Here is a 26,303-nt window from a genome sequence, read left to right as displayed (position 1 = left end):
GCAGTGACATCACTGTGTGCATGATTCCACCATAGTGACATCACTGTGTGCATCACTCACCTTGGGACCCTTTGATCAATCAGAGAAATTAAATATGGAATCAACGAAAAACAATCCCAATTATTACCTTGCTCCTCCTCCTCAGCCTTTTATGACACCTGAATTCATTGGTGATGTATATTGTACACTTATGCTGCGTTTACAAGGAACGATTATCGTGCGAATTTGCACAATAACGGTCGAATTGCAACGATAATTGTACGTGAAAACGCAGCGAACGATCAGGCGACGAGTGAGAAATCGTTCATTTTGATCTTTGAACATGTTCTCAAATCGTCGTTGGTCGTTCGCAAAAATTTCGCAGATCGTTCCGTGTAAACAGTCGTTCACCGATTTAACCTATGTGCGAGATAGGCTTATGCGATCGCAAAACGATTTTTCCGTATGATTTATCGTTCCATGTAAACGCTGATCGTTATAAAAAAAAATCTTTACTTCAAAATCGACAATCGTACGATCGGGCAAATTATCGTTACGTGTAAACGCAGCATTAGCTGCTTCCCACTTTCTCTAAAGCGGCCAGACAGCATTCAATCGAGCGTCCATCTATTCTGAATAGGGAGAAGGAAATACGTACCACAGGGCGGTAAGATCTGTAAGCATTTTGACTTTGTGATCCAGCACAGCTACTTTCATGCAGCAGCAGCACCACCCCTATCCTCAGGTTGTGTCGGGTATTACATTTCACCTCCAGAACTGAGCTACAAAACCCACACCTGAGGACAGAAGAGACTGTTTATGAAAGAAAGCAGCCATGGTTTTGTAAGCCTGAACAACCCCTTTAACTGCAGATAAATTAGCACTTTTAGCATAGAAACTCAAGACGGAGAGAGTCTATGATTTTTTTTTATCATACAAGTTCTTTATAAATCTTCCTATGGCAACCGAGCACTGGGGTTACTCCTCTCTGGTCGGTTGCTATGGGCGACAGACCTCTTGTCCTTTACAAATTATTCCACATGGGCCCAGACCAGGACCGCCCCTCGCGACCGTCTAAAAAATTCAGACAGAACAAAAAAAAAAACAACAACTTTGCATTGTCCTGGGTGAAGTGTGTGTGACAGACATTACAGACGGTATACGAGAGGAGGAGGGGGATGTCAGGACACATGTCCCAGCATTCCTGCCTCAGTAAACACACAGTGCGCCGGCATAATACTTCCCTGCAGGAGTCACAGGCTGAAGCTTCACACGTTGGATCCTGCCCAGCAATGTTTGCTCACCATCATCGATTCCTGAGGGGGATCGCCACTATGAAGATACACAGGGTACGGCCTATGTGTTACATAAAGGAACCTTGTTTTCTTTGGTTTGGCTGCGATATTGCAGCTAAGTTACATTGAAGTGAATGAGGCTGAATTGTAATACCACACACAACCTGAGGACAGGGGTGGCACACTGTTTTTGCAAAAAGTTAGCTGTGCTTTTCATAATCCTGGAAACCCTGTTTAAAGGGGGTTATCCAGTGAAAAAAAAATTCTTTGAAATCAACTGGTTTCAGAAAGTTATATAGTTTTGTAATTTACTTCTATTTAAAAAATCTCAAAAATTCCCATACTTATCAGTTGCTGTATGTCCTACAGGAAGTGGTGTATTCTTTCCAGTCTCTCTGCTGCCACCTCTGTCCATGTCAGGAACTGTCCAGAGCAGAGCAGGCTGCTGCTCTCAACATGGACAGAGGTGGCAGCAGAGAGCACTGTGTCAGACTGAAAAGAAAACACCACTTACTGCAGGACATACAGCAGCTGATAAGTATGGGCAAACTTGAGATTTTTAAATATACAAATCTATATAACTTTCTGAAACCAGTTGATTTGAAAGATGTTGTATAACCCTTTCAATTTTATTTTTCTTCTCTTATACCATCCGTTTAGTAGGAGCAGGGTCACAATGACTATTTAAGTACCCGTTTATTGGTTATAATTTGGCCCTATTAGGTTCTGTTCACACAGTTAACATAGATTCTGCTTTTTCAGGAGCCAAAACAGCTAGTTGTCTTAGTTGATTTGATTGATTAAAAGGGATTTTCAGGCAAAATTTACTGATGGCCGATCCCCAGTATAGGACATGAATATCATATTGGTGAAGTGCAGATGCCCAGCCCCCCTGCCGGTCAGCTGTTTGACGAAGCCGAGTGGCTATAAACAATGAGATAGAGACAGAAGCAGACAGCGGCGCACATAGTGTAGTGGCTATGCAGCTCTCATTCACTTTAGCAGGAGCTGAGCTACAGTAACCCAGCCTGGCCACTACACAAAGTCCATGTTCCTGACATGGACAGAGGTGGCAGCAGAGAGCACTGTGTCAGACTGAAAAGAATACACCACTTCCTGCAGGACATACAGCAGCTGATAGGTATGGGAAGACTTGACATTTATAAATAGAAGTAAATTACAAATCTATATAACTTTCTGAAACCAGTTGATTTGAAAGAACAATATTTTTGCCGGAGTACCCCTTTAATGACAAATGGAATGACAGTGGTGGCTGCAGGGTAAGATGTAAGCAGGGGATTTGTTGCTCTGTGTCAGGACAAAACGTTACAAAGAATTATTATGGAATCAATCAGGAGAGAATTTCTCATGTTAAAATTTTTTTTTTTTGCACAATGTAGATATTAATTAAGTCTTCCTGTAATGACCTTATAGTATAGACCCCCCCTATAGGTCATTCCCCCAGGGTGGTCGGGCTCGTCCCATCGGTATGCAGATAGTAGTGCTCTTCATCAGGAGGATTAGCATGCACAATAGCCCGTCCGACAAGTTGCTTATGTCTTCTTCCTGACGTCACCAGAGACAAGCGGTGACCTGGAGTACACAGAGTAATCTATAGAACCATTAGGGTCACCTAAGCCACAGGAATTACATATAGACACTATTATTGATTATGACTATTATGATTGATATGACATAACTGGCCATACTGCTGTCCAGGCATGCTGAGAAATGTAGTTCTAAAACAACTGCACTTCTGTATGGAGGAACAGTATTCTTCCCTACAACTAATGCTTAAAGGGGTTGTCCAGCGAAAATCTTTTTCCTTCAAATCAACTGGTGTCAGAAAGATTTGTAATTTACTTCTATTTAAAAATCTGAAGTCTTCCCATACTTATCAGCTGCTGTATATCCTGCAGGAAGCCTGACACAGTGCTCTCTGCTGCCACCTCTGTCCATGTCAGGAAATCCCCATAGAAAAACTCTCCTGCTCTGGACAGTTCCTGACATAGACAGAGGTGGCAGCAGAGAGCACTGTGTCAGACTGAAAAGAAAGCAAAATTTCCTGCAGGACGTACAGCAGCTGATAAGTATAGGAAGACGTGAGATTTTTAAATAGAAGTAAATTACAAATCCATTTAACTTTCTGAAACCAGTTGATTTGAAAGAAAAAGATTTTCACTGGATAACCCCTTTGAAAGAGAAAATATCTTCACACCTATGGGTATGCAAACCCCCCAGCTCAGTTCCTCTAATGTGAATGGAGCTGAATTGTAATACCATACATAACCTGAGGACAGGGGTGGCGCCAGTCTTGCAAGAAAGTAACTGTTTTGTTTTTTCTTTTCAGCCCAATCGTAACATTACAGTCAATAAAGTACACAGGTGAGATGGTGTAAGTGCCCGACGGCTGCTTTATTCATATAAATAATATACAAAAAAATATAACAAAAACATAAACGACAGAAAAATCGTCTAAAAAGAGATTGTAGTGCAGAAACACATGGGATTCCTGCTTGAAAAAAAAAAAACTATATAAAAAAAAACATAAAAGTCATAGCAGCCCATCAGAGTAAAAGCTTCTGTTTTCCCATTTTGGTATACACAGAAAATCTGAACTCTGATTGGCTCCTATGGTGATAAGGCCACTTCTTCGCTGATCCAGATCTAATATATATGAATGTATCCGCTGGACTTATATAAGGATCAGTAAAGAGAATTATAATATCAATCTATAAGATTGTTGTTGTTGTTTTTTATCTTGGTATGGAAGACAAATCCCACCGTCCCATCCAAATCATCTCTGTACACCCTTTATATAGGATTAATCTATAGAAAAAGGAAATAATATCACAGTGACCCCACCAGCAGAATAGTGAGTGCAGCTCTGGAGTATAATACAGGATGTAACTGAGGATCAGTACAGCATCAGTAATGTAATGTATGTACACAGTGACCCCACCAGCAGAATAGTGAGTGCAGCTCTGGATTATAATATAGGATCAGTAATGTAATGTATGTACACAGTGACCCCACCAGCAGAATAGTGAGTGCAGCTCTGGAGTATAATATAGCATCTGACTCAGGATCCGTACAGGATAAGTGATGTCAGCTTTTTCTATAGATTAGGAGGACATGGCACATCTACAGAGATGAGGTATATAATCTGTGGCTGTAAAGTTGTTGTGAAACTAGAACCCCTTACAACCCCTGACATCTTAAAGTTACAGACTAGGACTTTAGAGGGTGCAGACATTGCAGCAAAGTCAAGGACCTTCTACCTGCAGGAGACTAAAGGCTCCTCTGCTACATTAGTGACAGTAGGGTTATATAGCGGCAGTGGAAAGGAGCGGCTGGCTCCGTGTAACAACTGTAGTATAATAATCAGATGTACTATACGGTGTAAAGTCAGTGCACACAATCACATGTGGACTGGATATATATATATATATATATATATATATATATATATAGTGATATATAGATCACTGTGGCCCTTATATTAAAGGGGTTATCCAGGATTAGAAGAAAATAGCATTTTTTTCCCCTTTGGAAACAGCACCACTCTTCCCCTCAGTTTGGGTGAGGTATTACAGCTCAGATCCATTGATGTGAATATAATTATAATTGTAATACCAGACACAACCTAAGCACAAGGACGGTGCTGTTTTTGGAAGAAAGCAGCTATGTTTTTCTATTCCTGGACAACCCCTTTAATTCACATTTTGGGTCAGACAAGTTCATTTCCACAGACACTGCTTCTCATATAAGAAAATGTAATGGCAATTTTTCCCCCCTTCCCCCCGAATCTTATACTGTCTGTCCAGCAAAAATACAGAAAAGTATTGCCACACTTGTTCACAGGTTGTGTGTGGTATTGCAGCTGAGGCCTATTCCATTCAATGGAGCCGAAACGTAATACCACACACAACCTGTGCACAGGTGCGTCACTATTTTTAGATTTTTCAGATTCTGGACAACCCCTTTAAATAATAACCTTTAATTCTAGACTCACTTGATAGGCCAGGGGTAGGGAACCTTGGCTCTCCAGCTGTTGCAAAACTACAACTCCCATCATGCCTGGACAGCCAAAGCTACCCCTGTTATAGACTATGGACATCTTTAAATGCATTTTTTTTTATTACTGCATTTAAAATATTTTGCCCATATGGGATACACTCACATGGGAGGTATACAATCAGGAGTCCTCCCAGCGTATATACCTCCAATGCGATGTCATAGATGCAAACAGACACATGAAAAATGATGGAAACAAGAGCAATGCAATATTAAAACATAGACCGATCATATTCCTCCAAGACAAAAAGAAAAATTTCCTTCGGGCTTCCAAGAAATATCAGCATGATGGTTCTAGTGATGGGATTAAAGGAACACTCCAGGCAAAACAGCTACGGTGTCCTGTGTGTCCTGCCTAGTGCAAAGCCTGGGGGAGGGATTAAAGAACATCAAAAAGACAGTCCAGTGTCATGCTCAGACCCCAGGGCCATGCGCTAGGCACAACACAATACTGGATCAGTGTGCTCCTTTAACATGGCAGATGGCGCTAAATGTCGCAGTGACCATAATCATACCCTACACCATCCAGCACTGGGCGAGCGTCATCGTAATAACAATAAATACAATTTTTGAGAAAATTTTAAAAAATTTCTGTACATTAAATTTTACAAAAATACATTCAAATTGTAGAATTTTATTTTTGCCAGCTCTGTGGGTGTACACCATGGGGCTAGTCTGTCCATTGGGTGTACACTGTGGGGTTAGTCCTTCCCTGGGTGGTGTCCTCCTTGAAACATCTCAGCTGGGATTTGTCACGATGCCTAATAAGTTCATTGCATAGAAGCCACAATAACATGGCTGATTGTCTGTATCTCCTGGGTCACAATCCCCGGGGTTATCACATTCCCATCGAACCATGGAAATAAAGTCTATCCTATGACATGTGCATTTAGAAGGTTGGTTAGAGGTCAAAGTGTCACCTTCTATTTGTAACCAGTGTTTGGCAAATGGGTCGGCCATCTTAGCAGCCTACAACGGCCCCAAAAGTTCTTGCAGGCCGTCCGAGGAGTCAATGACTACTTTCTCACAGTATGAGCTCCATGATGCTAGAGGATGACAAGAATAAGTATGGCGGTGACAACTGCCGGTAAGAACACTGTTGCCCTGTAGGCACCGGACCTTTGATGTGATCTCATCAGGCGCAGTACGGCGTTGGTGTGGTTTGTGGGAAGGTCCACGTTGCAGATCATCCCGTCACAACAAGAAACGCACTCCTGGAAGAATGAAATACCATGTAAGTAGGAGTGGTAGAAACTACATAGTGATCATCATCTATCAATGAAGACTGATATAACCCTGACTACGACTACAGTGTGGATAAAAGGCCTGGTAAATCCTATAGATCTTACAGATAGGGGCTGCTTTGTTAAAATCCCTAAAGTTATGGAAGCACAGTCTTTGGTTGGTATTTTGTGGCTAAAAAAAAAATCTAAAACTTTATGCACTAACTTTTCAATAGTGTGCCACTTGTTAATCCAATAACTGCAGCAGTTAAAGGGATTATCCAGAAAAAATGTGGAGTTTTTTTTTTTTTTCAGAAACAGCACCACCCTTGTCGTGTGGTATTGTAGTTCAGTAACATAAAATTGAATGGAGCCAAGCTGTAATACCGCACACAATTTAAGGACAGGGTGGCAGTGTTTTTGGAAGCGGCTATTTCTTTTGTAACCCTGGATAACCCATTTAAAGTGTGCCAGTCATATTTATATATATATATATATATATATATATATATATATATACACACATACCGGTATATATATATATGTATAAAAATTAGATGTGTCAAAAGTTATGATTGGTCACGGTCTCAATGCCAAATGCTTAACCGCTTGGGACCCCAACTCGCAGTAATTAAAGTTCCGCCCCCTTTATTCCTGTAGGCAGAATGACATTTTTCAATTTACTTCTATTTAAAAATCTCAAGTCTTCCCACAATTCTCTGCCGCTGTAGGAAGTGGGGTCCTGCAGGAAGTGGGGTATTCTTTCCAGTCTGACACAGTGCTCTCTGCTGCCACCATGTCAGGAACTGTCCAGAGCAGTAGCAAAACCCCATAGAAAACCTCTCCTGCTCTGGACAGTTCCTGACATGGACAGAGGTGGCAGCAGAGAGCACTGTGTCAGACTGGAAAGAAAACACAATTTCCTGCAGGACATGCAGCAGCTGATAAGTATTGCAAGACTTTGTATTTTTAAACAGAAGTAAATTACAAATCTATAGAACTTTCTGAAACCAGTTGATTTGAAAGAAAACCGATTTTTGCCTGCGTACCCCTTTAAAGGGTTTATCCAGCATTAAAAAACATGGCTGATTTCTTTCAAAAACAGTGCCACCCCTGTCCGGAGGTTATGTGTGATACTGCAGCTCAACTCTATTGAAATTACCTGGACTAAGATACAATACCACACACAATCTGAAGGCAGCAGTTCTTAGAAGGGAGCAGCAATGTTTTTCTTACCCTGGAAAACGTCTATAAAATAAGGAATAAATAAAGAAAAAAAATTAAAGGGGATGTCCACTTTAGTCATTCCCAGGCTAAGAGCTGCCCACACAGATGAGCAGGTGACAGCGGAAGGTTAATTGCTAGGACCCCAGCAGGGAGTATGTTACCACAGGGAACGAGGCATATATTACTACATAGAAAAGACTAGAAGCATTCTGCCGTTAGGACCCCACCTGGCTCCAGGTATGGGTGCAGGGGTGGTGGCACATGAGTCATCAGTAATGGCATGTATACTATGTGTATGGTGACACTCCGCAGTAAGGGACATCCTTACCGTATGACCCGAGTCCCGATGATGGTGACACCCCAGGTGGTGACATTCTTCTCTCGTTGCACATTTCTTAGTGACAGATTTACTTTTCCCGTGGCCGGTGAAGTGGTGGACGGTTTTACAGTAGTGAGTATCTGCAACACAAGCGTCATATATGTAACCCAGCCATTGTACATCATGTGAGGTAACACATTCCCATAGTGCTAAAATGGACTTGTTTCCTCTATAAAATAAAATTCCTCTAATCCAGCATCCTCTAATCTGGAAATTCTGAAAACTAAATCATGAAACTGGGCTGCAGTACTGAATGCGACCAAGAGTGGCGCTGTTTGTGGGATAAATTAGATCCCCTGGTGTTATACAAGCTCATATTGGCAGACTGTTTCAGGAACAAATTATATATATATATATATATATATATATATATATATATATATATATATATATATATATCGTTGGCAAACTATAGATTTGTCCAAGCCTGAACTCTCTGCGTTTTATTACCAGTGGCTAAAAATAAGTTGGACGCAGCCTTCCGGCCGCCTGGAAATCATAAATACAACCATCATGGGGGAGATTTATCAAACATGGTGTAAAGTGAAACAGGCCCAGTTGCCCCTAGCAACCAATCAGATTCCACCTTTCATTTTCCAAAGAGTCTGTGAGGAATGAAAGGTGGAATCTGATTGGTTGCTAGGGGCAACTGAGCCAGTTTCACTTTACACCATGTTTGTATAGGCCACAGGCTGTATCCATGTTTTCCAGGCAGCCTTATGGCTGCATCCAACTTCTTCAGCCACCGGTAATCACATGCAGAGCTGGAATCAAGGGTGTATCTCACTGATCAGCTCTCGCTTGCAGTCTGCCATCATGTAAAAGAGCCCTAAGTAATATAAAACCAGTAACTACCTACATAGGAGACATAAGGAGACGTGCAGCCACATGACTTACTGGATGGACACCACTTGTCCTCGGCCCAGCGGTTGCAGTTATAGTTGTCGGTCGCTTTCTCACATGTAAAGCACTTGAAGCTGTTGGGGAACGGGGTAGCTACAGGCAAAAAATAAAAAAATAACTAAGAATCTACACGGCTATTTCTTAAGAATCCATTGGTTCTGGATTCGGGAGAGGCTTAAAGCGTCACTGTCATTATTTATTTTATTTTTTTTTCAGAAATCAATAGTCCAGGCGATTTTAGCAAACTTTGTAATTGGGTTTATTAGGCAAATCTGCCGTTATCTGCATTCAAAAGACTTTCCCCAGGTCCCCCCCCTCCCTCCTCTCTCTCATTCACTGCTCATTATCAAGAAATCTCGACTCTTGTACATCAGTGGAGCCCTGTGTAATCTATGGAGAGGGGGGAGGAGGGAGATTAGTCACCTGCAGAGAACAGAGAACAAAGAATTAAACAGCGGGACCTGTGTAAAAGCCGGTATTCAGAGGTCAGAAAGGTCAGTGCTGACTTCAGAGGAGATAGCCTGTGATATAGCTGTAAATTAACTCTTTGTTGTCCTGTTTTGGTGCCTCATCTCCCTCCACCCCTCCCCTCTCCATAGACAACCATGAGGACAGGGGGGAGAGCTTCGAACTGCTTTCTCATGATAAGAATGGATTTTTCGGCTAATAAACACAATTACAAAGTTTCTTAAAATCGTCTTTACTATTGATTTCTGCAAAAAATTGACAGTGACACTTTAAGAAGTTAAAACTACTGTGTTCAATTATTGTTCATTTCAATTTATAATAATAACTACGCAGTAAGATACTGAGCTCCCCCTAGTGGAGGCAGCAAAATTATTATTATTTAAAGGGGCACGCCAGCAAAAAAATGTTTTTCTTTCAAATTAGGTATTGGTATTAGAAAGTGCCAGAGATTTGTAATTTACTTCTATTAAAAAAATCTCCACTCTTCCAGTACTTATCATCTACTGTATGTCCTGCAGAAAGTGGTGTATTATTTTCAGTCTGACACAATGCTCTCTGCTGACACCTCTGTTCCACATTAGGAACTGTCCAGAGCAGTAGTAAATCCCCATAGTAAAACCTATTCTGCTCGCCAGAGAGGGAAGAATAAACCAATTCCTGTAGGACATACAGCAGCTGATAAGTGCTGGAAGGTCAGAGATTTTTTTAATAGAAGTAAATTACCAATCTCTGCCACCAGTTGATATGAAAGAAAAAAAAAGTGCTGGAGTACCTCTTTAACTTTTTGAACATGGAAGAATAAAAAGTGATCAGCGAGTTTAACACACACACATACACATATTCATATTCATAGATGTAGAATCATGAAACACACAGTTCTCGGTAAGCTAGGGTTGAACTTACGGTCTAAGGGAGGCCTCACATTATGGAAATTCACATTTTTGGCACTAGCGCCATCTTTAGACACGATGAAGAAGATGATGGTGCAAAGAATGAGGAGGTGTGCGGTCACCATTCTGCTTCGAGGGATCCTGCACAGCTGGTCTGATCTCTGGATTTACCTACAAGCAGAAGAATATTGTGTATTAGATGAGAAACTATCTCTAATAAAATCTCAAAAAAAAAAAAAACCTTACAATTTTTTTAGGCCCTTTAACACATTGCATGACGTGAAGGGGTAACCTGGTCAAAGAGGTGTGGCTTAAAGGTGTTATCTAAGATATATGTAAAAATAAAAGAAAGATGCTTTCTTCCAGAAACAGCTTCACTCTTGTCTTCAGTTAGTGCATAGTATTGCAGCTCAATTTTATGGTTCCATGTTCTTGGAAGGAAGCAGTTAGGTTTAGAGATGAGCGAACCCGAATTCTCAGCATTTGACTACTGATGGCTGAAGAAGCTGGATGCAGCCCTAAGGCTGCATCCAGCTTGTTCAGCCACCAGTATTCAACTAACGCGTTGCAATCATCTCTGATAAAAAAAAAAATTCTAAACTAGACAACTAGACAGCAGTGGGGACCAGGGAAGGTGAGTATCACTTTTTATTTTTATAGCACCCCCATTTAAGCAATTTTTTCTTCTTGAAAACTAGAGATGAGCGAACCGGGTTCGGGTTCGAGTTCATCCGAACTTGAACGATCAGCATTTGATTAGCTGGGGCTGCTGAACTTGGATAAAGCTCTAAGGTTGTCTGGAAAACATGGATACAGCCAATGACTATATCCATGATTTCCACATAGCCTTAGGGCTTTATCCAAGTTCAGCAGCCAACGCTAATCAAATGCCGAAAGTTCGGGTTCGGATGGATTCCAGCATGCTCCAGGTTCGCTCATCTCTATTGAAAACCCATTTAAAGGCATATTCCTATCCTACAGTATATGATATCTGAAACACTACAATAACCACCTTAAAATCCCACTGTTAGACTGCAGATCTGATAAACCAGGGGACTATAGAAAAAGCTTCTACACATTGGCGTAGCGACCGGGCCGCTACCAAGGGGGGGCCCGCGAGGCTCCCCCCCCTCGCTACTGCACTGCCCGCCTCTCACTCCCTCTTGTGACCGCAAGCAATGTTTTGCTTGCGACCACAAGAGGCAGGGGCCCCCGGCTGTCTTGCGGCTCCCCAGGGAGCTCTGTGTGCGCCGGGGGGAAGTACTTCCAGCGCCAGGAGCATCGCGTTGGAAAAAAACAGGTCCCGCGAAGAAGCCCGCCACCGCGTGTGACCTGGGGGCTACAGAAATCATGCAGGTGAGTATAGATTTTTTTGTTTTCAAGGGGATGATGGTGGGTGTAGTGGTATGATGATGGAACAAGAGGATGATGGTGGGTGTAGTGGTATGATGATGGAACAAGAGGATGATGGTGGGTGTAGTGGTATGATGATGGAACAAGAGGATGATGGGGGGTGTAGTGGTATGATGATGGAACAAGAGGATGATGGGGGGTGTAGTGGTATGATGATGAAGGAACAAGAGGATTATGAAGGAACAAGAGGATGATGAGGGGTGTAGTGGTATGATGATGAAAGGGCAGGAGGATGAAGGGGTAGTAGTATGATGATAAAGGGTCAGGAGGATGAAAGGGGTAGTAGTATGATGATGGAGGGGCAAGAAGAGGGGACAACATGGGGGGCCATCTATAAGGTGGACTACACGGGGGGTGTATACAATAGGGGGATATGTACTATAAGGGTGATCACATAGAGTCAGGGCTACCCACTAAATGAGGGTGTAAAGGGGCCAATACAGATGTGCAGTTTGTAGAGAGATGAGGATGGTGAGGAGCGAGGAGTCTAATATGTCTGTCTGGCAGATTCTGTGGATTCGTGGCTCCAAAAAGTTCTCATAATGGCACAGGGCAGATGGAGAAGATGAAAAGGGAAGAACTCAGATCAGGGAAGACGTCCCCTGTGAGTCACCTGATATAACTGCACTGTAATGTATATGGTGTACAGAGCCTGTGTACAGTGCGTCCACCTCTATATGACTGTATGAAGTGATATTGGTCTATGTACAGAGGATTTTATTCAGTAGCAGCAGTGGTGTTAGTCAGTATGTGGTAGTGTTAATCAGTAGCAGCGGTGGGGTTAGTTAGTATGTGGTGGTATTAGTCAATAGCAGCGGTGGTGTTAGTCAGTATGTGGTGTTATTAGTCAGTATGTGGTAAGGGGGGGGGCCCAAGTTGACCTCTTGCACCAGGGCCCAAGAGACATTAGCTACGCCCCTGCTTCTACACATAAAAGGTCTCACAAGAACATGTATACAACACACCCAAAATAAGAGCTGACCGCAGAGCACTGCAAACAGGAACTAAGTGAAGTCAGTAAACAGCTCTATTATCCAGTCCAGTACACAGAGGTTATATCATCGGCAAGGTGAAAATAATAAAAAAAAAAAACTTTAACCCATTAAGGGAGCAGCTATTAAAGGGATACTCCAGAGATTTTTCTTTCTTTCAAATCAACTTTTTTCATTAAGTTATATTGATTTGTACATTTCTTCTATTTAAAAATCTCCAGTCTTCCAGTACTTATCAGTTGCTGTATGTCCTTCAGGAAGTGGTGTATTCTCTCCAGTCTGACACAGTGCTCTCTGCTGCCACCTCTTACCATGTCAGGAACCAGAGCAAAAGAGGAACCAGAGCAAAAGTAAAAACACAAATACATTCTGGAAATTACCTGAATCTAGTCACCATCTGACTATGTTTGGGCCACAAAAGTCAACACAGACCACCATGGCCCATTTGGCTACAGATAGGGAAAAAAAACCCTCAAAAAACAAGATGTACCTTGTCCCTGGTAGAATAACGTACAGTACACGTACACTCTCGGCTATCACGATCCCCATTTGGCACAGTGGCTATTGATGTGACAGGGCTCCAGATGGCGACCAAAATGGTCGCCAATGCGACTGACATTTTGCAAATGGCGCCCAGATTTATTAATCTGGGCGCCATTTGCGACTGGCCCCGGCGGCGGCGCGCTGTCTCTTTAAGATGCGCGGCTGCCGGGGGTGTCCCATCCTATCCCCGGCAGCGCGGCGCATCAGTGAGCTGCCTGGGGCCCTGACTTCCGGCACAGGAAGCGCGCGTCAGAGACGCTTCCTGTGTCAGAAGTCACAGCCCCGGCGTACAGGGAGCTCACTGACGCGCCGCGCTGCCGGGGATAGGACGGGACACCCCCGGCAGCCGCGCATCAGCCGGGGACAGCGCCCGAAGAAGAAGAGGATCGCCGGGGGAGCGGGTTGTCAGGTGAGTTTGTGTGTTTGTTTTTTTTAAATATTGCTTAGCATAGAGGAAAGGGGGGAGAGGGGGCCATCTATAAGGGGGGGAGAAGAGGGGCCATCTTCAAGGGGGGGAGAGGGGGCCATCTATAAGGGGAGGGGGTATCTATAAGGGGGGGAGAAGAGGGGGCATCTATAATGGGGGGGAGAAGGGGCATCTATAAGGGGAGGGGGGGAGAAGAGGGGGCATCTATAATGGGGGGGGGGAGAGGGGGCATCTATAAGGGGAGGGGGTATCTATAAGGGGGGGAGAAGAGGGGGCATCTATAATGGGGGGGAGAGGGGGCATCTATAAGGGGAGGGGGGGAGAAGAGGGGGCATCTATAATGGGGGGGGAGAGGGGGCATCTATAAGGGGAGGGGGTATCTATAAGGGGGGGAGAAGAGGGGGCATCTATAATGGGGGGGAGGAGGGGGCATCTATAATGGGGGTAGAGGGGGTCATCCATAAGGGGAGGGGGTATCTATAAGGGGGGGAGAAGAGGGGGCATCTATAATGGGGGGGGGGAGAGGGGGCATCTATAATGGGGGTAGAGAGGGTCATCTATAAGGGGAGGGGGCCATCTATAAGTGTAGGGCAAACTGGCTGCAGACACTGGGAGATAGATATATGCACAATTATTATTATCAGGGCCCCTCAGGTGTCTGTATTGTAGGGGGTCACTTGCATTAGTCACTAGGTGAGAGATATATCTATCTATATATATATATAAGTCTAGCTCAGTATGTATAGACTGTTGCAAGCTTTTAAAGGGAACCTGTCTCCCCCGGTGACGGGGTGACAGGCTCCCAACCCCCCGTTAGAACCCCCTATACTCACCTCATCGCGCCGGGTCCCGCTTCTGAAGATGGTCGGGTCAAGGATATCTCAGCCGCTGCAGCCTGACGCGCACACTGAGAGATGAGTCCAACGCTCATAGAGAATGACGGAGCGCTAGACTCTCCCGTCATTCTCTATGAGCGTTGGACTCATCTCTCAGCGCACGCCGGGCTGCAGCGGCTGAGATCTCCGTGACCCCGACCATCTTCAGAAGCGGGGTGAAGATGAGGTGAGTATAGGGGGCTCTAACGGGGGGTTGGGAGCCTGTCACCCCGGTACGGGGGTCGACAGGTTCCCTTTAAGTTCAAGTTCAGAAGAGTAAGCCTCATTAATAGGCTAGCCAAGTGAAGCTGAAGTACTGAGTCAGACTGGATATGGTTGTCAAGTTGCAAGTTTCCATGTTGAACGTTTTCAAACTAAGAAAAGAAAGGATCTAAAGGAGGAGGAGGAGGCTGCTGCCGTGGCCTCTGCACACAGTAAGTCCCATTTAACATAACATTAATTTTACATGGTTTAAAATGTTGGCGACCAAATATTCTATTTGGCGCCTAAATTTTTCAGGTTAGGAGCCAATGGCTCCCAGGTAAATTTTTTAGTCTGGAGCCCTGTGTGATATCTCTAGAGTTTCCCCAGTTCCCAGTATCTGGTGGAATACTACAATGTATCAGTGACCGGTATCAGAGGAATGTCCCAAGGTCCCACATTCCTTCTCGGAGCAGCCAGTCGAGCATAGCCGGCCATTGTTTTGGCTGAGCTGCCCATATATTGTTAGATTTTCTGCTTGCTGAACCCAGACGGCAAACCTCAAACAAATAATCTGGGTGTTCCTGTTTGGTCAGCGGGAGGATTTCAGGAAGCTGAACCCATGACACCTTGATACAGTGCCAGGTTCACCGGCATGGTTTTCACAGGAATTCAGTGGCCACTGGGAATCCTAAAATACAATAGCCTCCTTGCAGTCAAGTGCGTCCGGATGTATGAGACCAAAATTAGACAAGGTAGCAAAATGGATGTCAGGTGACTCCCTGGACACAGCAGATTTACATGGACAGCCATCAATTGTGCCATATTTATCATGGTGGCTCAGGCCGACCTAGTGTATCTGTGGACCAGGGATGGAGAGTAGAGATGAGCGAACCTCAAGCGTGCTCAGGTTCCTCCATAACCAAGCATGTAGGATTTGATTACCGGTGTCTGAAGAAGTTGGATGAAGCCCTAGGAAGTCCTGGAAAACATAGATACTATGGTTATATCCATGTTTTATAGGCTGTCTTAGGGCTGCATCCAACTTCTTCAGCCACCGGTAGTTAAAGGCCGCATGTTATAGCTTTGGCTGTCCAGGCATGACGGGAACGGTAGTTTTGAGACAGCTGGAGGGCCGAAGGTTCCTTACCCCTGCTGTAGTCCTGCTTTACACCAGAACGGTGCACCAATATTTTGGTGCACTTGTGGCATGTGACTTTACAATTTAAAGTGTCCCTGTCGTTATAACTTTCAAAATCGAAATCAACAGTAGATGTGATATAAAGCAAGTTTGCAATATACATTCATTATTTTTGTTGTTGTTATCATGCTATAAAACAAAGCTATACTTACCAGAAATCCAGGTGCAGTCTCTTGAAGGCTGAGACTAAACACAGGAATTCCGGCCAGTACAGAGAGTCACGGCTCAATGTGTCCATCAATCACATGACTGTCTTCTCTCTTTGAGCGCTTAGATGGCCTGGGTTACACAGGACTTCCTGTTTTTGGACTGTTTCCTGTTTTTTGAGGAAAAAAAAGTCAGAAAACAGGAAGTGCTGTAAATTGCAAACTTGCTTTATATCACATCTACTGTTGATTTAGATTTTGAAAGCTATAACGACAGTGACACTTTAAGCCATGTCCCCTTCAGCCTATGCCACAACATTTCCCGATAAGCCCCACCCCATTGTCGGATGAGGCAGAGTTTCTGTTTTAGTTGCAGTGTCCCATAATTTCAGGAGAATTTCTGGCCTCCTAACAAAACCTGGGCCTCTGTGTAATGACAAGAGCCTTGTCTTCAGATGATCCAGGAAAAAACAAAAACAGATAACCCTCTGTGCGGGCCGTAAACGTACAAATCAACAACTTATTAGTCCATAAAAATAACGTGGTTCAAGGCATAAGGGCCCTATTCCACCGGACGATTATCGTTCGCATCATCGTTAACGATTAACGATCTCAAACTACCGCTATTGTGAAAGACCTGAAAACGTTCACTCATTTCCATGGAACGATAATTGTTACTTATGATCGTATTTGCGATCGTTTTTTCTTCACTATTTCTTCGCTTTTGCGTTCATATCTACTGCGAACAACTGAACGACGTCTTATTCAATGGGAACAATTTGTGAACGTTTTGCGAACGAGCAACGATAAAAATAGGTACAGGTCTTATAAAGTGATCAACGATTTCTCGTTCGGTCGTCAATCGTTAATTGCATTTCAACCGAACGATTATTGTTTAGATTCAAACGATTTAATGATAATCTCTTCCTCAGATTACCAGGACATTTGCAGAAGTTGGGAGATTAGCGTCTCTCCATTCTTCCTGTCTTGATGGTTGGACAGAGAGTAAAGGCCCTATTCCACCAACAGATCTGACGACAGATTATCTGCCAAAGATTTGAAGCCAAACCCAGGAGTGGATTTGAAAAGAGGAGAAATCCAGTCTTTCCTTTATGACCTGTTCTCTGATTATAGTCTGTTCCTGGGTTTGGCTTCAAATCTTTGGCAGATAATCTGTCGTCAGATCTGTTGGTGGAATAGGGCCTTTACCCTTTAAGAAAGCGACAGGGTAGGAGCTAAATTTAAGGATAGCCATTGACCTCATTCCATGTTGTCGGACTGTACACACCAGACCTCCAGACCAACAAATCTGTTTGCAATGATAACACTGTAAACCTGTTTTGCACGTCCGCCCTCCGCACCGACCGTCCCTCTCCACATTTCTCACACAGCAGTTATTATTCCAAAAATTCTAGGTTCTTCTCATCCAAAACATGATCTCAACGTGAGATTCCACCTTACCGGAGATCTGCAGCCAAGGAAAGTCATCCAAGCAAAGCGTTCATTGTTTATGTGTGGAGACGGTAATGAATTCTTGTGCCTTCTCCGGACACACCTTGCAGCGTCTTGGCACCGGCCCGGGTACACATGTCATGATGATTATGGCGGCTGGAGGGGGAAACAATGATCTCCAGCAAAATACACTGACTGGGAGCTGGCAGAGGGAAACCTAACTACAGATAGGCAGAAACCCAATGCCATAGGTTCTTCATGCCCAGGCCTTTTAAAGGAGTAGTCTCATCTCAAGTTGTTATGCCATATGCAAGCTGATCACTGGGGGTCCAACTGTTGGGGCTCCTGCTGATCCTAAGGTTGGGGGAAAAATTGCCTGTGAGGTGTAGGCTTTAGGCCCCTATTACATTGGGTGATTGGGAGGAGCAAACGAGCGATATCAGCTGCCCGGGTGATCGCTGGATCATCTGGGCAGCCCATAGAAGATAGTGGTGGTCTGCTGCTGCCACAGCTCCTATTCCTCGGAGCGATGGCAGCGGATCGTTGCAATCTTTAGGCCCTATTACAAGGAGAGCTGTCAGAGCTCTTTTCCTCCTCATTCCCCGCTCGCTGCCACCGCTATTACACGCGGCAGCAGCGAGCGGGGCCGCGGGGAGCTGCAGGGGGCTGCCCGGGTGATCACTAGATCGTCCGGGCAGCCCATAGAGGATAGTGGCGGTCTGCTGCCTCCGCTCCTGTTCCACAGAGCGATGGCAGCAGATCGTTGCTATATCAGTCGTTTGTTTTTCAACATGGTTGAAAGACAAACGACTGTAACGATCAGCCGAACGATGTCGGCTGATTGTTGCCTTCTATTCCACTGGACGATTATCGTCCGTAATGGCCGATATGGCCGAATGGCCGCTGCGGATCCGCAGCAGATTTCATTTAAATAACTGAACACAGCATCAAATCTGCAGCATCAAATCTGCTGCGGATCTGCTGCAGATCCTGTAGGTGTGAACGCACCCTTAATGTGTGGGGAGACCTACTCATAAGGGTACAAACACACACACCGTATATGCAGCAGATACGCAGCAGATTTGATGGTGCAGATTTAATGCTGTGTTCAGTTATTTAGATCTAATCTGCTGCGTATCGCAGCAGAAAATACGCTGCGTATACGGTGTGTGTGTTTGTACCCTAAGTGATCAATTTCCAAACAGTGCCTCCACAGGGGAAGTGACGCATTACACACTGCGTAATATACCGATGAGTTGTCCATGTAATGCAGGACAGGACAGGTCCTTCGGATTGAGAGACGCTCTTTGCAATCTTTCGCCATTCTGGACAAGAGTTGGGGATCTAGAACAGAGATCACCCACCCCCCATCTATTAACCCCAAAAAATGGGTTTTCTAAACTGGACTAAATTTTGGAAGCCCCCCGTGCTTCCTAACGTCCACCTACCTGTCCCTACCAGTCACTGCAGCTACTCCAGCCACCACACCCTGTCCTCCATTGTAATGTATCAGCCAGAGATCTCAGCTGTGCAAATACACATTAGAACAGGAAACGCATTATCACTCCTGAATCAATCACATCCCTGCGCTCTATTATACCTCTCACAGGTCGTACAGGCCGTATAATGTGCGTGTTAATACCACTTAAGTGCAATTCAAATGGTTGTCATAGAGTAGGCACTTAAAATGCTTATAGCAGATACGTATTATCTCATAGCTCCAAGCCGGGACCTTCAAGAGTTCTCGTCACATAGACTAAGGGGGTGAGCCTAATGCGGGGTGTTCCTCCACAAACAGTTCCATCATATCAATGAGATAAGGCTAATGACCTGGTCCAAGCAATGAGAAACCCATCAACTATGAAATGCAGAAATAGTCAGATTCTCCCATAGATAATAATAGAGTCTGCTTCAGCTATGATGCTGACTACATTTTAGATAGGTGTCAGCCATATGCCCCCCTTCACACACACACACATATATATATATATATATATATATATATATATATATATATATATATATATATATACACACATACACACACACATGATCAGCTCAGATGAATGGACATGCTCCTTAAATGGAGAATTACACTACCTGATCTCCCAAGTAAAAAAAAAAAAAAAAAAGAATTGGCTATGTTGAAATCTAACATGCTTGACTATTCTTTTGCCGACATCTGACACTTGGAGACACTTATACATTAGATGGTTGGCCAATCCTGTCGAATTTAGGAGGTTCCTTTAGTGTTCCACCTTCCTGTCTACATCTACAATTAAAGGGGTAGTTCACGCAAAAAAAAAAAAACTTTTAAATCTCAAGTCTTCCTGTACTTATCAGCTGCTGTATGTCCTGCAGGAAGTTGTGTATTCTTTCCAGTCTGAAGAGCAGGAGAGAGCACCGTGTCAGACTGGAAAGAATACACCACTTCCTGCAGGACATATAACAGCTGATAAGTACTGGAAGACTTGAAATTTTTAATAGAAGTAAATTACAAATCTCTGGACTTTCTAGCATCAGTTGATTTAAAAAAATTTTTTTCTTGTAAGCATATAACCAAATGGTGGCCCAGTTTGTAGACCAGCTGCAGCCAAATCACCTGCTATACTTTGAGTCTTGCCATCATTTCTCCTACAGCGTTTTCAAGGCAAACAAGGCAGCACTACTGAGCAAAGGAGTAAATCTCCAGACAGTCAGTAGCTTTCCAAGACAGCTGGCAATCAAAATTGGTGATTTTACTTAGCACCCCAAACTGGGCGATGTGCCTTGTTAGTAAGCTGAATGCAATGTGCACTAATATCCAGCTTCCCTTCCTGACCCACACTTATACAGATTCACTACCAAGCAGGAAGAGAGAAACCCCTGTTTGGTTGGAAAGATCTGTCAACTCGTTATGGTGCGTTTACACGTAACGATTATCGTGCGAATTTGCGCGATAACGATTGAATTTGAACGATAATTGTACGTGTAAACGCAGCGGACAATCAAACGACGAACGATAAATTGTTCATTTTGTTCTTTCAACATGTTATCAACTCGTCGTTCGCAAAAAATTCACCGATCGTTCCGTGTAAACAGTCGTCGCACGATAGTCCGGTCGCCCGCCCCCCCCGCTCATCCGCAGCCCCCTGCGCCGGCTCGATCGCCACCCCCGCTGCCCCCCCCCCCCCCCCCCCCCCCCCGCGATCGTACCGTCTAAACGCTGATCGTTATGAAAAAAAATCGTTACTCCGACATCATACAATCGAGCCAATTATCGTTTCGTGTAAACGCAGCATTAGTCACTTCCCTTGCTGACTACAATTCTAAGCAAAGAACTGTCCCTTACAAGCCGACATCAGACGTCATGAACCAAAAACATCCTTCTCTCTGCCCACCACTGCATAAGTGAAGATCCCGATATGTTAGAATGTTTTTAAGAACATACAGTACAATAAAGAATACAAGAGTTCCAATCCAACTCAGCAATCCAAGTGTTACCGTGCCCTGAGACGGCTGCCAACTGCAAGTGGAGTGGAGCCCGGCCAAGTCAAACATACAAGAGGATAAGGCAAAATTATCATTCAAGGTAATTACCAACTAATATCGGGCTGGTTAAGTAAACAGAGTATTTGTTTCCCGCTGCAGATATAATCTAGGTGTACGGTAATGGTATTGGTTTCATATCAATACACTATACGTGCTGTATGTGAGTATGCACTGTCAGGGTCGGATTACATAGGGACACACCCCAAGGAGAAGGGTAACTTCCAGCTATAGATTTATTCTGACGTTTCCAGGAAGAATAAGGGTGTTATTACACGGGCGATGGGGGCCCGATAATACCTGTAAACGATCGCAGATCTGCTAGATCGGCGCTTGTTCACTGGGCCTATTACACGGCCCGATAATCATGGACATCGTTACTGATGTCCATGCAGCCCTTGCTTAAACTGCATAATGCTGCAGGGCTCCTCTTGCGGTCCGCTTTTCCTCGCGCGCTCCAGCTTCAGAGCAGCCTGTCTGAGCTGACAGGCTGCTCAGCCAATCAGTGGCCATGGCGGTCTCGGCTCAGACAGGCTGCTCTGAATCTGGAGCGCGCGAGACCCGGGGAAAAGACCGCAAGAGGAGCCCTGCAGCCTGGATAGGTAATGTATATTGTCAGCCACCGGCCGCGCACTGCTATTACACGTAGCAATGCGCAGTCGGCGCCCGACAATTATAGGTTCAAACCTATATCAACGATCAGCCGATGATTGTTGTCATCGGCTGATCATTGTATTTATTACACAGAGCGATGATCGGCCGATTATCGTTCCGTGTAATAGTACCCTTACTAATACTGTACACTGAACTATTTTACTATAAAGTGGCCCTCATGGATCCCAACCTTTAGCGGCGCAGGACTATAATGGTCCGTGTGTTTTTTGCAGGTGAACCTCCGTGAACTTCGCCTATAATATTCGGAACTTTTGAAGAATTAATTATAATGTTTCTAAATCCTCCCTGAGTCATATTTTAATATGGTGGAGGCTGAACACTGGGCGTGAGCCCCGAGCGCTGGCGTCCTAAGAACTACACAGGATTATCTGATTACCCGCGAACAATACTCCAGATTAGAAAAAATAAACATTTCTATCATTGCTTTATTGGTTATTACTTATCAGGCAGAGTCATTTGCTCAGTATCTGGATGGGATTGCTTTTAAAGTGTTACTCCACCTAGGGGGGGGGGGGATTTATACGGTTTCAAGACTATTTTTGGCAAACATTTTTAAAGGGGTACTCCGGTGAAAATCTTTTTCTTTCAAATCAACTGGTTTCAGAAAGTTATATAGATTTGTAATTTATTTCAATTTAAAAAATCTCAAGTCTTCCCATACTTATCAGATGCTGTATGTCCTGCAGGAAGTGGTGTTTTCTGAAACAGTGCTCTCTACTGCCACATCTGTCCATGTCAGGAACTGTCCAGAGTTGTAACAAATATTCATAGAAAACCTCTCCTGCTCTGGACAGTATTTGTCTTGGATAGAAGTGGCAGCAGAGAGAGCACTGTGTCAGACTGGAAAGAATACACCACTTCCTGCGGGGCATACAGCAGCTGATAAGTATGGGAAGACTTGAGATTTTTAAATAGAAGTAAATTACAAATTTATATAAACTTTCTGACACTAGTTGATTTAAAAGAAAGAGATTTTCACCGGAGTACCCCTTTAAGTATGTCCCTTTTGTTCCCTTTGGGGAGATAAGTATGGACATTTCTGGTTAGGAGTCCAGTGGGTGGTCTCACTCAATGATTGGCACCCTTTTGTGCACAGATCGACTGCTCACTGGACTCTTAAGCTCTCCCTGCTGTATAACATTCAGATGGTAGAAAAGACTAAATCCTCAATGTGACAGAGTCCCTTAAACTATCATTCCTCTATTCCAGGGGGGTGGGGGCTGTCTCTCCACGACCAGAATTTTTTTTTAAAACTTCTTTTCAATAACCCCTGCCTTGTTTTATACCCTGTTGCCCTTGGTTATAACCATTCTAGGGCATCCACTAAGCTGGTCACAGATGCTCAGTTCTACAGTTATATCCTGACCTGTCCCAGTAGTATTAGCATTTAGTCTCTATTGTACATTTAAAGTGTCACTGTCCTGTCCAATAGTCCAGGCGATATTAAGAAACTTTGTAATTGGGTTTATTTAGCAAATATGCCATTATCTGCATTCAAAAAGACTTTCCACAGCTCCTCCCCCCCTCCTCCTCTCTTTTATTCACTGCTCATTACCAGGAAATCTCGACTCTTTTACATCAGTCATGTCCTGTCTAATCTATGGAGAGGGGAGGGGGGAGGAGGGAGATCAGTCGCCAGCAGAGAACAAAGGATTACACAGTGGGAGCTGTGTAAAAGCCGGTATTCAGAGGTCAGTGCTGACTTCAGAGGAGATAGCCCAGTGATGTAGCTGTAAATTAAATCTTTGTTGTCCTGTTTTGGTGCCTTATCTCCCTCCACCCCTCCCCTCTTCATTAATAACCATGAAGACAGGGGGGGGAGAGCTCCAAACTGCTTTTTCACGATAAAAATGCATTTTTCGGCTAATAAACCCATTTACAAAGTTTCTTAAAATTGCCTGTACTATTGATTTCTGAAAAAAAATAAAATAAATAAAATTAAACGACAGTGACACTTTAAGTAAGGGGGACTGTGAGAAAGAGGGCACATAAAACCATAAAATAATTAGATCTATGGGGGAGAAGAACAGTATGGCATATAGACACTGGGTAATCTGTCCCATGTATTCTCAGTGTAGAAGTAACAGACATGTGGTAATAACAGTTCCTCTATCATACACCCAAGCAATGAAGACACGATGATGGATGGGAGCCATCACCTGTCATCATACATTATGAACGCGAGCTGTGCGGTAAATGAATAAAGTGTAATTGGCTTCTTCACGTCCTATTGTTATTTGTTGGCTTATTACAGGGCGAGTAATACTGTGCGGTAACATCTTATATCATGACATGTCAATGGGGAAAAACAACATCTGTACGGCATGGATTAAACAGTAGAGCAATCTCTGTGCTGCTTCTAGAAAGTGCTAATGTTAAGTATACGGTGTATAAACTTATGTACGAAAAAGGAAAATTCCCCCCCCCCCCCCCCCCCCATTTTCAGTAACCAAAGTGGATTAACTACTGAAACGCAGCACTACAGCATCTTAAATGAGCTTGTTAAAGGGGAGATCCATCTGAAATATATGGGAGCCCATTGATGCTTTAACTACAACTCCCAGCAAGCATACTGGATGTTGAAGTTTTGCAACACCTGTTCAGCAGCTTCTATACAATTCAATGGGAGCTGAGCTGCAGTATCCAAACATGGCCACTAAACATTGGATGGAGCTGTCTGCTTACTGTGTATACTGGCATAGGATCAGTAGAATTTTTGCCAGGAAACCCCCTTAAAGCAACCCACCTCTGCCATGGCCATTGTGGTTTGCAGAAATTGCTGTAAATATGAAGATAAATCAGATGACAGACAAGTTTTATTTATTTAAGTGGTGACCTTGTGAGCAGGTCAGGTGTCCCTTTCTTGATGCATTACTATCCCCCCACTGTCTGTAGGGCATTGGTATTCTATGGTGGCTTAAGATGGTGCAGTAGGTTTGCCTATTGCAATCAATATGGCCAAAGGCTAAAGTCAGCTCTGCTACATCTGTATTATAGGGTCTACAGCCCAACAGCTGTATGCCAAAGGACATGTGTGCCACCCTATAGGAAGCAATAAACCTTTATAACAGGAACAGGGGGGATACAAAAGCCTCAGGATAAAGGCTCGGCCGCTTCCTCTATTGACTGAGAACTGAGGGGTAAATTGTGTAAATAGGACCGAGAAAGAACGCAGAAGAAACGTCCTTGTGTGCATCCTAGAAAATATAGTACCCCCCCCTATATTCCCCACCATACAAGAGCAGCAAACACACATATGCAAACAGTCAGTGGTTTCAATGACCAACACAGACACCCTCCATTGTGCTTACATTCCTATGTCTGCTTCCCAGAATTATAGCCACAGTCATGTACTACAGTATAGAGACAGCCTTAGCCTACTGTCTTATTAAAGGGGCCGTGTGAGTATAAAATAAAATAAAAAACCTTAGTTGGAAAGTAATAAAGGAGGTACCGTAGGCAAAGCCTTAATCTATCAGTCAAAGCAAAGAGCAGCTACAAGGCCAAATTTTGCTGTTGAGGATCCAGGAAAGACGGTGTCCCGAAAAACTTTATATAATGCTGGGATGGAAGAGGTAAAAAAATATGTACTTACCCCCTGCAGCTCCCTTTGCGACTTCTGATCCCTTGCTGCCTATCTTTTTTTTTATCTGTTTCCGAGATGAGAGATTGGAGCAGGAACTTCCTCGAAGCAGCCGGGAGACAATAATACCCCCGAAAAAAACGTGTCCCTGTGCTGGAGCTCCTGGTAGTGTTTCATTTCCCAGCAGCGCCACCTCTGGGGAACGTGATTATTACACAGTGTTCATTCCAACCAATGGGTTGTCTATATAATATAGGACAGGACAGGTCCTCCAGAGTGAGAGACTCTAATCGGGATTCTCATCTACAAAGAGAGTTAACACTTTACCAATAAATAATAGAACGTCAAGCCCAATGGATCACAGGATCTTGTTCTGCCATCAAATCCAGCTCTGCTATATAGGTGCACACACTAGGCTACTATTGTCCTCATCTGCACATTGGCCTTTGCAGTTGACCCCACACACATCTCGTACGCCCTGAGGCAAGTTATAGGACACTCGGCAAGACCAGAACAGGTTCAAAGTTGTCGTAACTGGTCATGGCGGAGCGTAGTGAAGATGGGGTCACAGCCAAAGGTCAGGACACCCTGGCTTCTCAGACACTACTTCTCCAAAGCTCGACATCCTGGCTGTTTAAGTGCTATAATGTACAAAGTCCAAAAGTGTCTTCAGGCAAAACTAAGTTTATAAGTACTAGTCGGGTATGTCCGCCAGGATCCAGGAAAATTAGAGACCTCCCAGACTCTTGTGCACCATCAAAGTCTCTAAGAATGGAGCGCAGCACAAACCTGCACCATATGGTGTATATGGGGTGGAGGCACTGAC

General features: G+C 43.9%; 2 protein-coding genes across 6 annotated transcripts in view; one reads left to right on the top strand and one right to left on the bottom strand.

The window, feature by feature from the left end:
• The first annotated feature begins 1,026 nt into the window (after positions 1–1,026).
• Positions 1,027–26,303, top strand: part of LOC138800742 (uncharacterized) — a 38,660-nt gene continuing 13,383 nt past the window's right edge. For both annotated transcript variants that reach the window (XR_011364513.1, XM_069982674.1), the window contains exons 1-2: positions 1,027–1,328; positions 3,625–3,659. Coding sequence is in view for 1 of the 2 variants with exons in the window: in XM_069982674.1 (XP_069838775.1) it covers positions 1,158–1,328; positions 3,625–3,659 (206 nt within the window). In the remaining variant the exon portion in view is untranslated. The remainder of the gene's footprint in view (positions 1,329–3,624; positions 3,660–26,303) is intronic.
• Positions 3,672–26,303, bottom strand: part of LYPD6B (LY6/PLAUR domain containing 6B) — a 43,426-nt gene continuing 20,794 nt past the window's right edge. Inside the window, exons 2-6 of one of the 4 annotated variants that reach the window (XM_069982676.1) lie at positions 16,246–16,409; positions 10,455–10,612; positions 9,078–9,176; positions 8,130–8,260; positions 3,672–6,565 (exon numbers count right to left, since the gene is read on the bottom strand). In XM_069982676.1, coding sequence (XP_069838777.1) covers positions 6,398–6,565; positions 8,130–8,260; positions 9,078–9,176; positions 10,455–10,566 — 510 coding nt within the window. In that variant the 5' untranslated portion in view covers positions 10,567–10,612; positions 16,246–16,409 and the 3' untranslated portion in view covers positions 3,672–6,397. Of the gene's footprint in view, positions 6,566–8,129; positions 8,261–9,077; positions 9,177–10,454; positions 10,613–16,245; positions 16,410–25,489; positions 25,530–26,303 lie in introns of those variants that run through there. The other 3 variants (XM_069982677.1, XM_069982675.1, XM_069982678.1) reach the window with 3 other exon arrangements.

This window comes from Dendropsophus ebraccatus, chromosome 9 (genome assembly GCF_027789765.1).
Source record: "Dendropsophus ebraccatus isolate aDenEbr1 chromosome 9, aDenEbr1.pat, whole genome shotgun sequence".
Lineage (NCBI taxonomy): Eukaryota > Metazoa > Chordata > Amphibia > Anura > Hylidae > Dendropsophus > Dendropsophus ebraccatus.
Note: the sequence above shows the minus strand (reverse complement) of the source record. Positions and strands in the feature narration are given on the sequence as shown.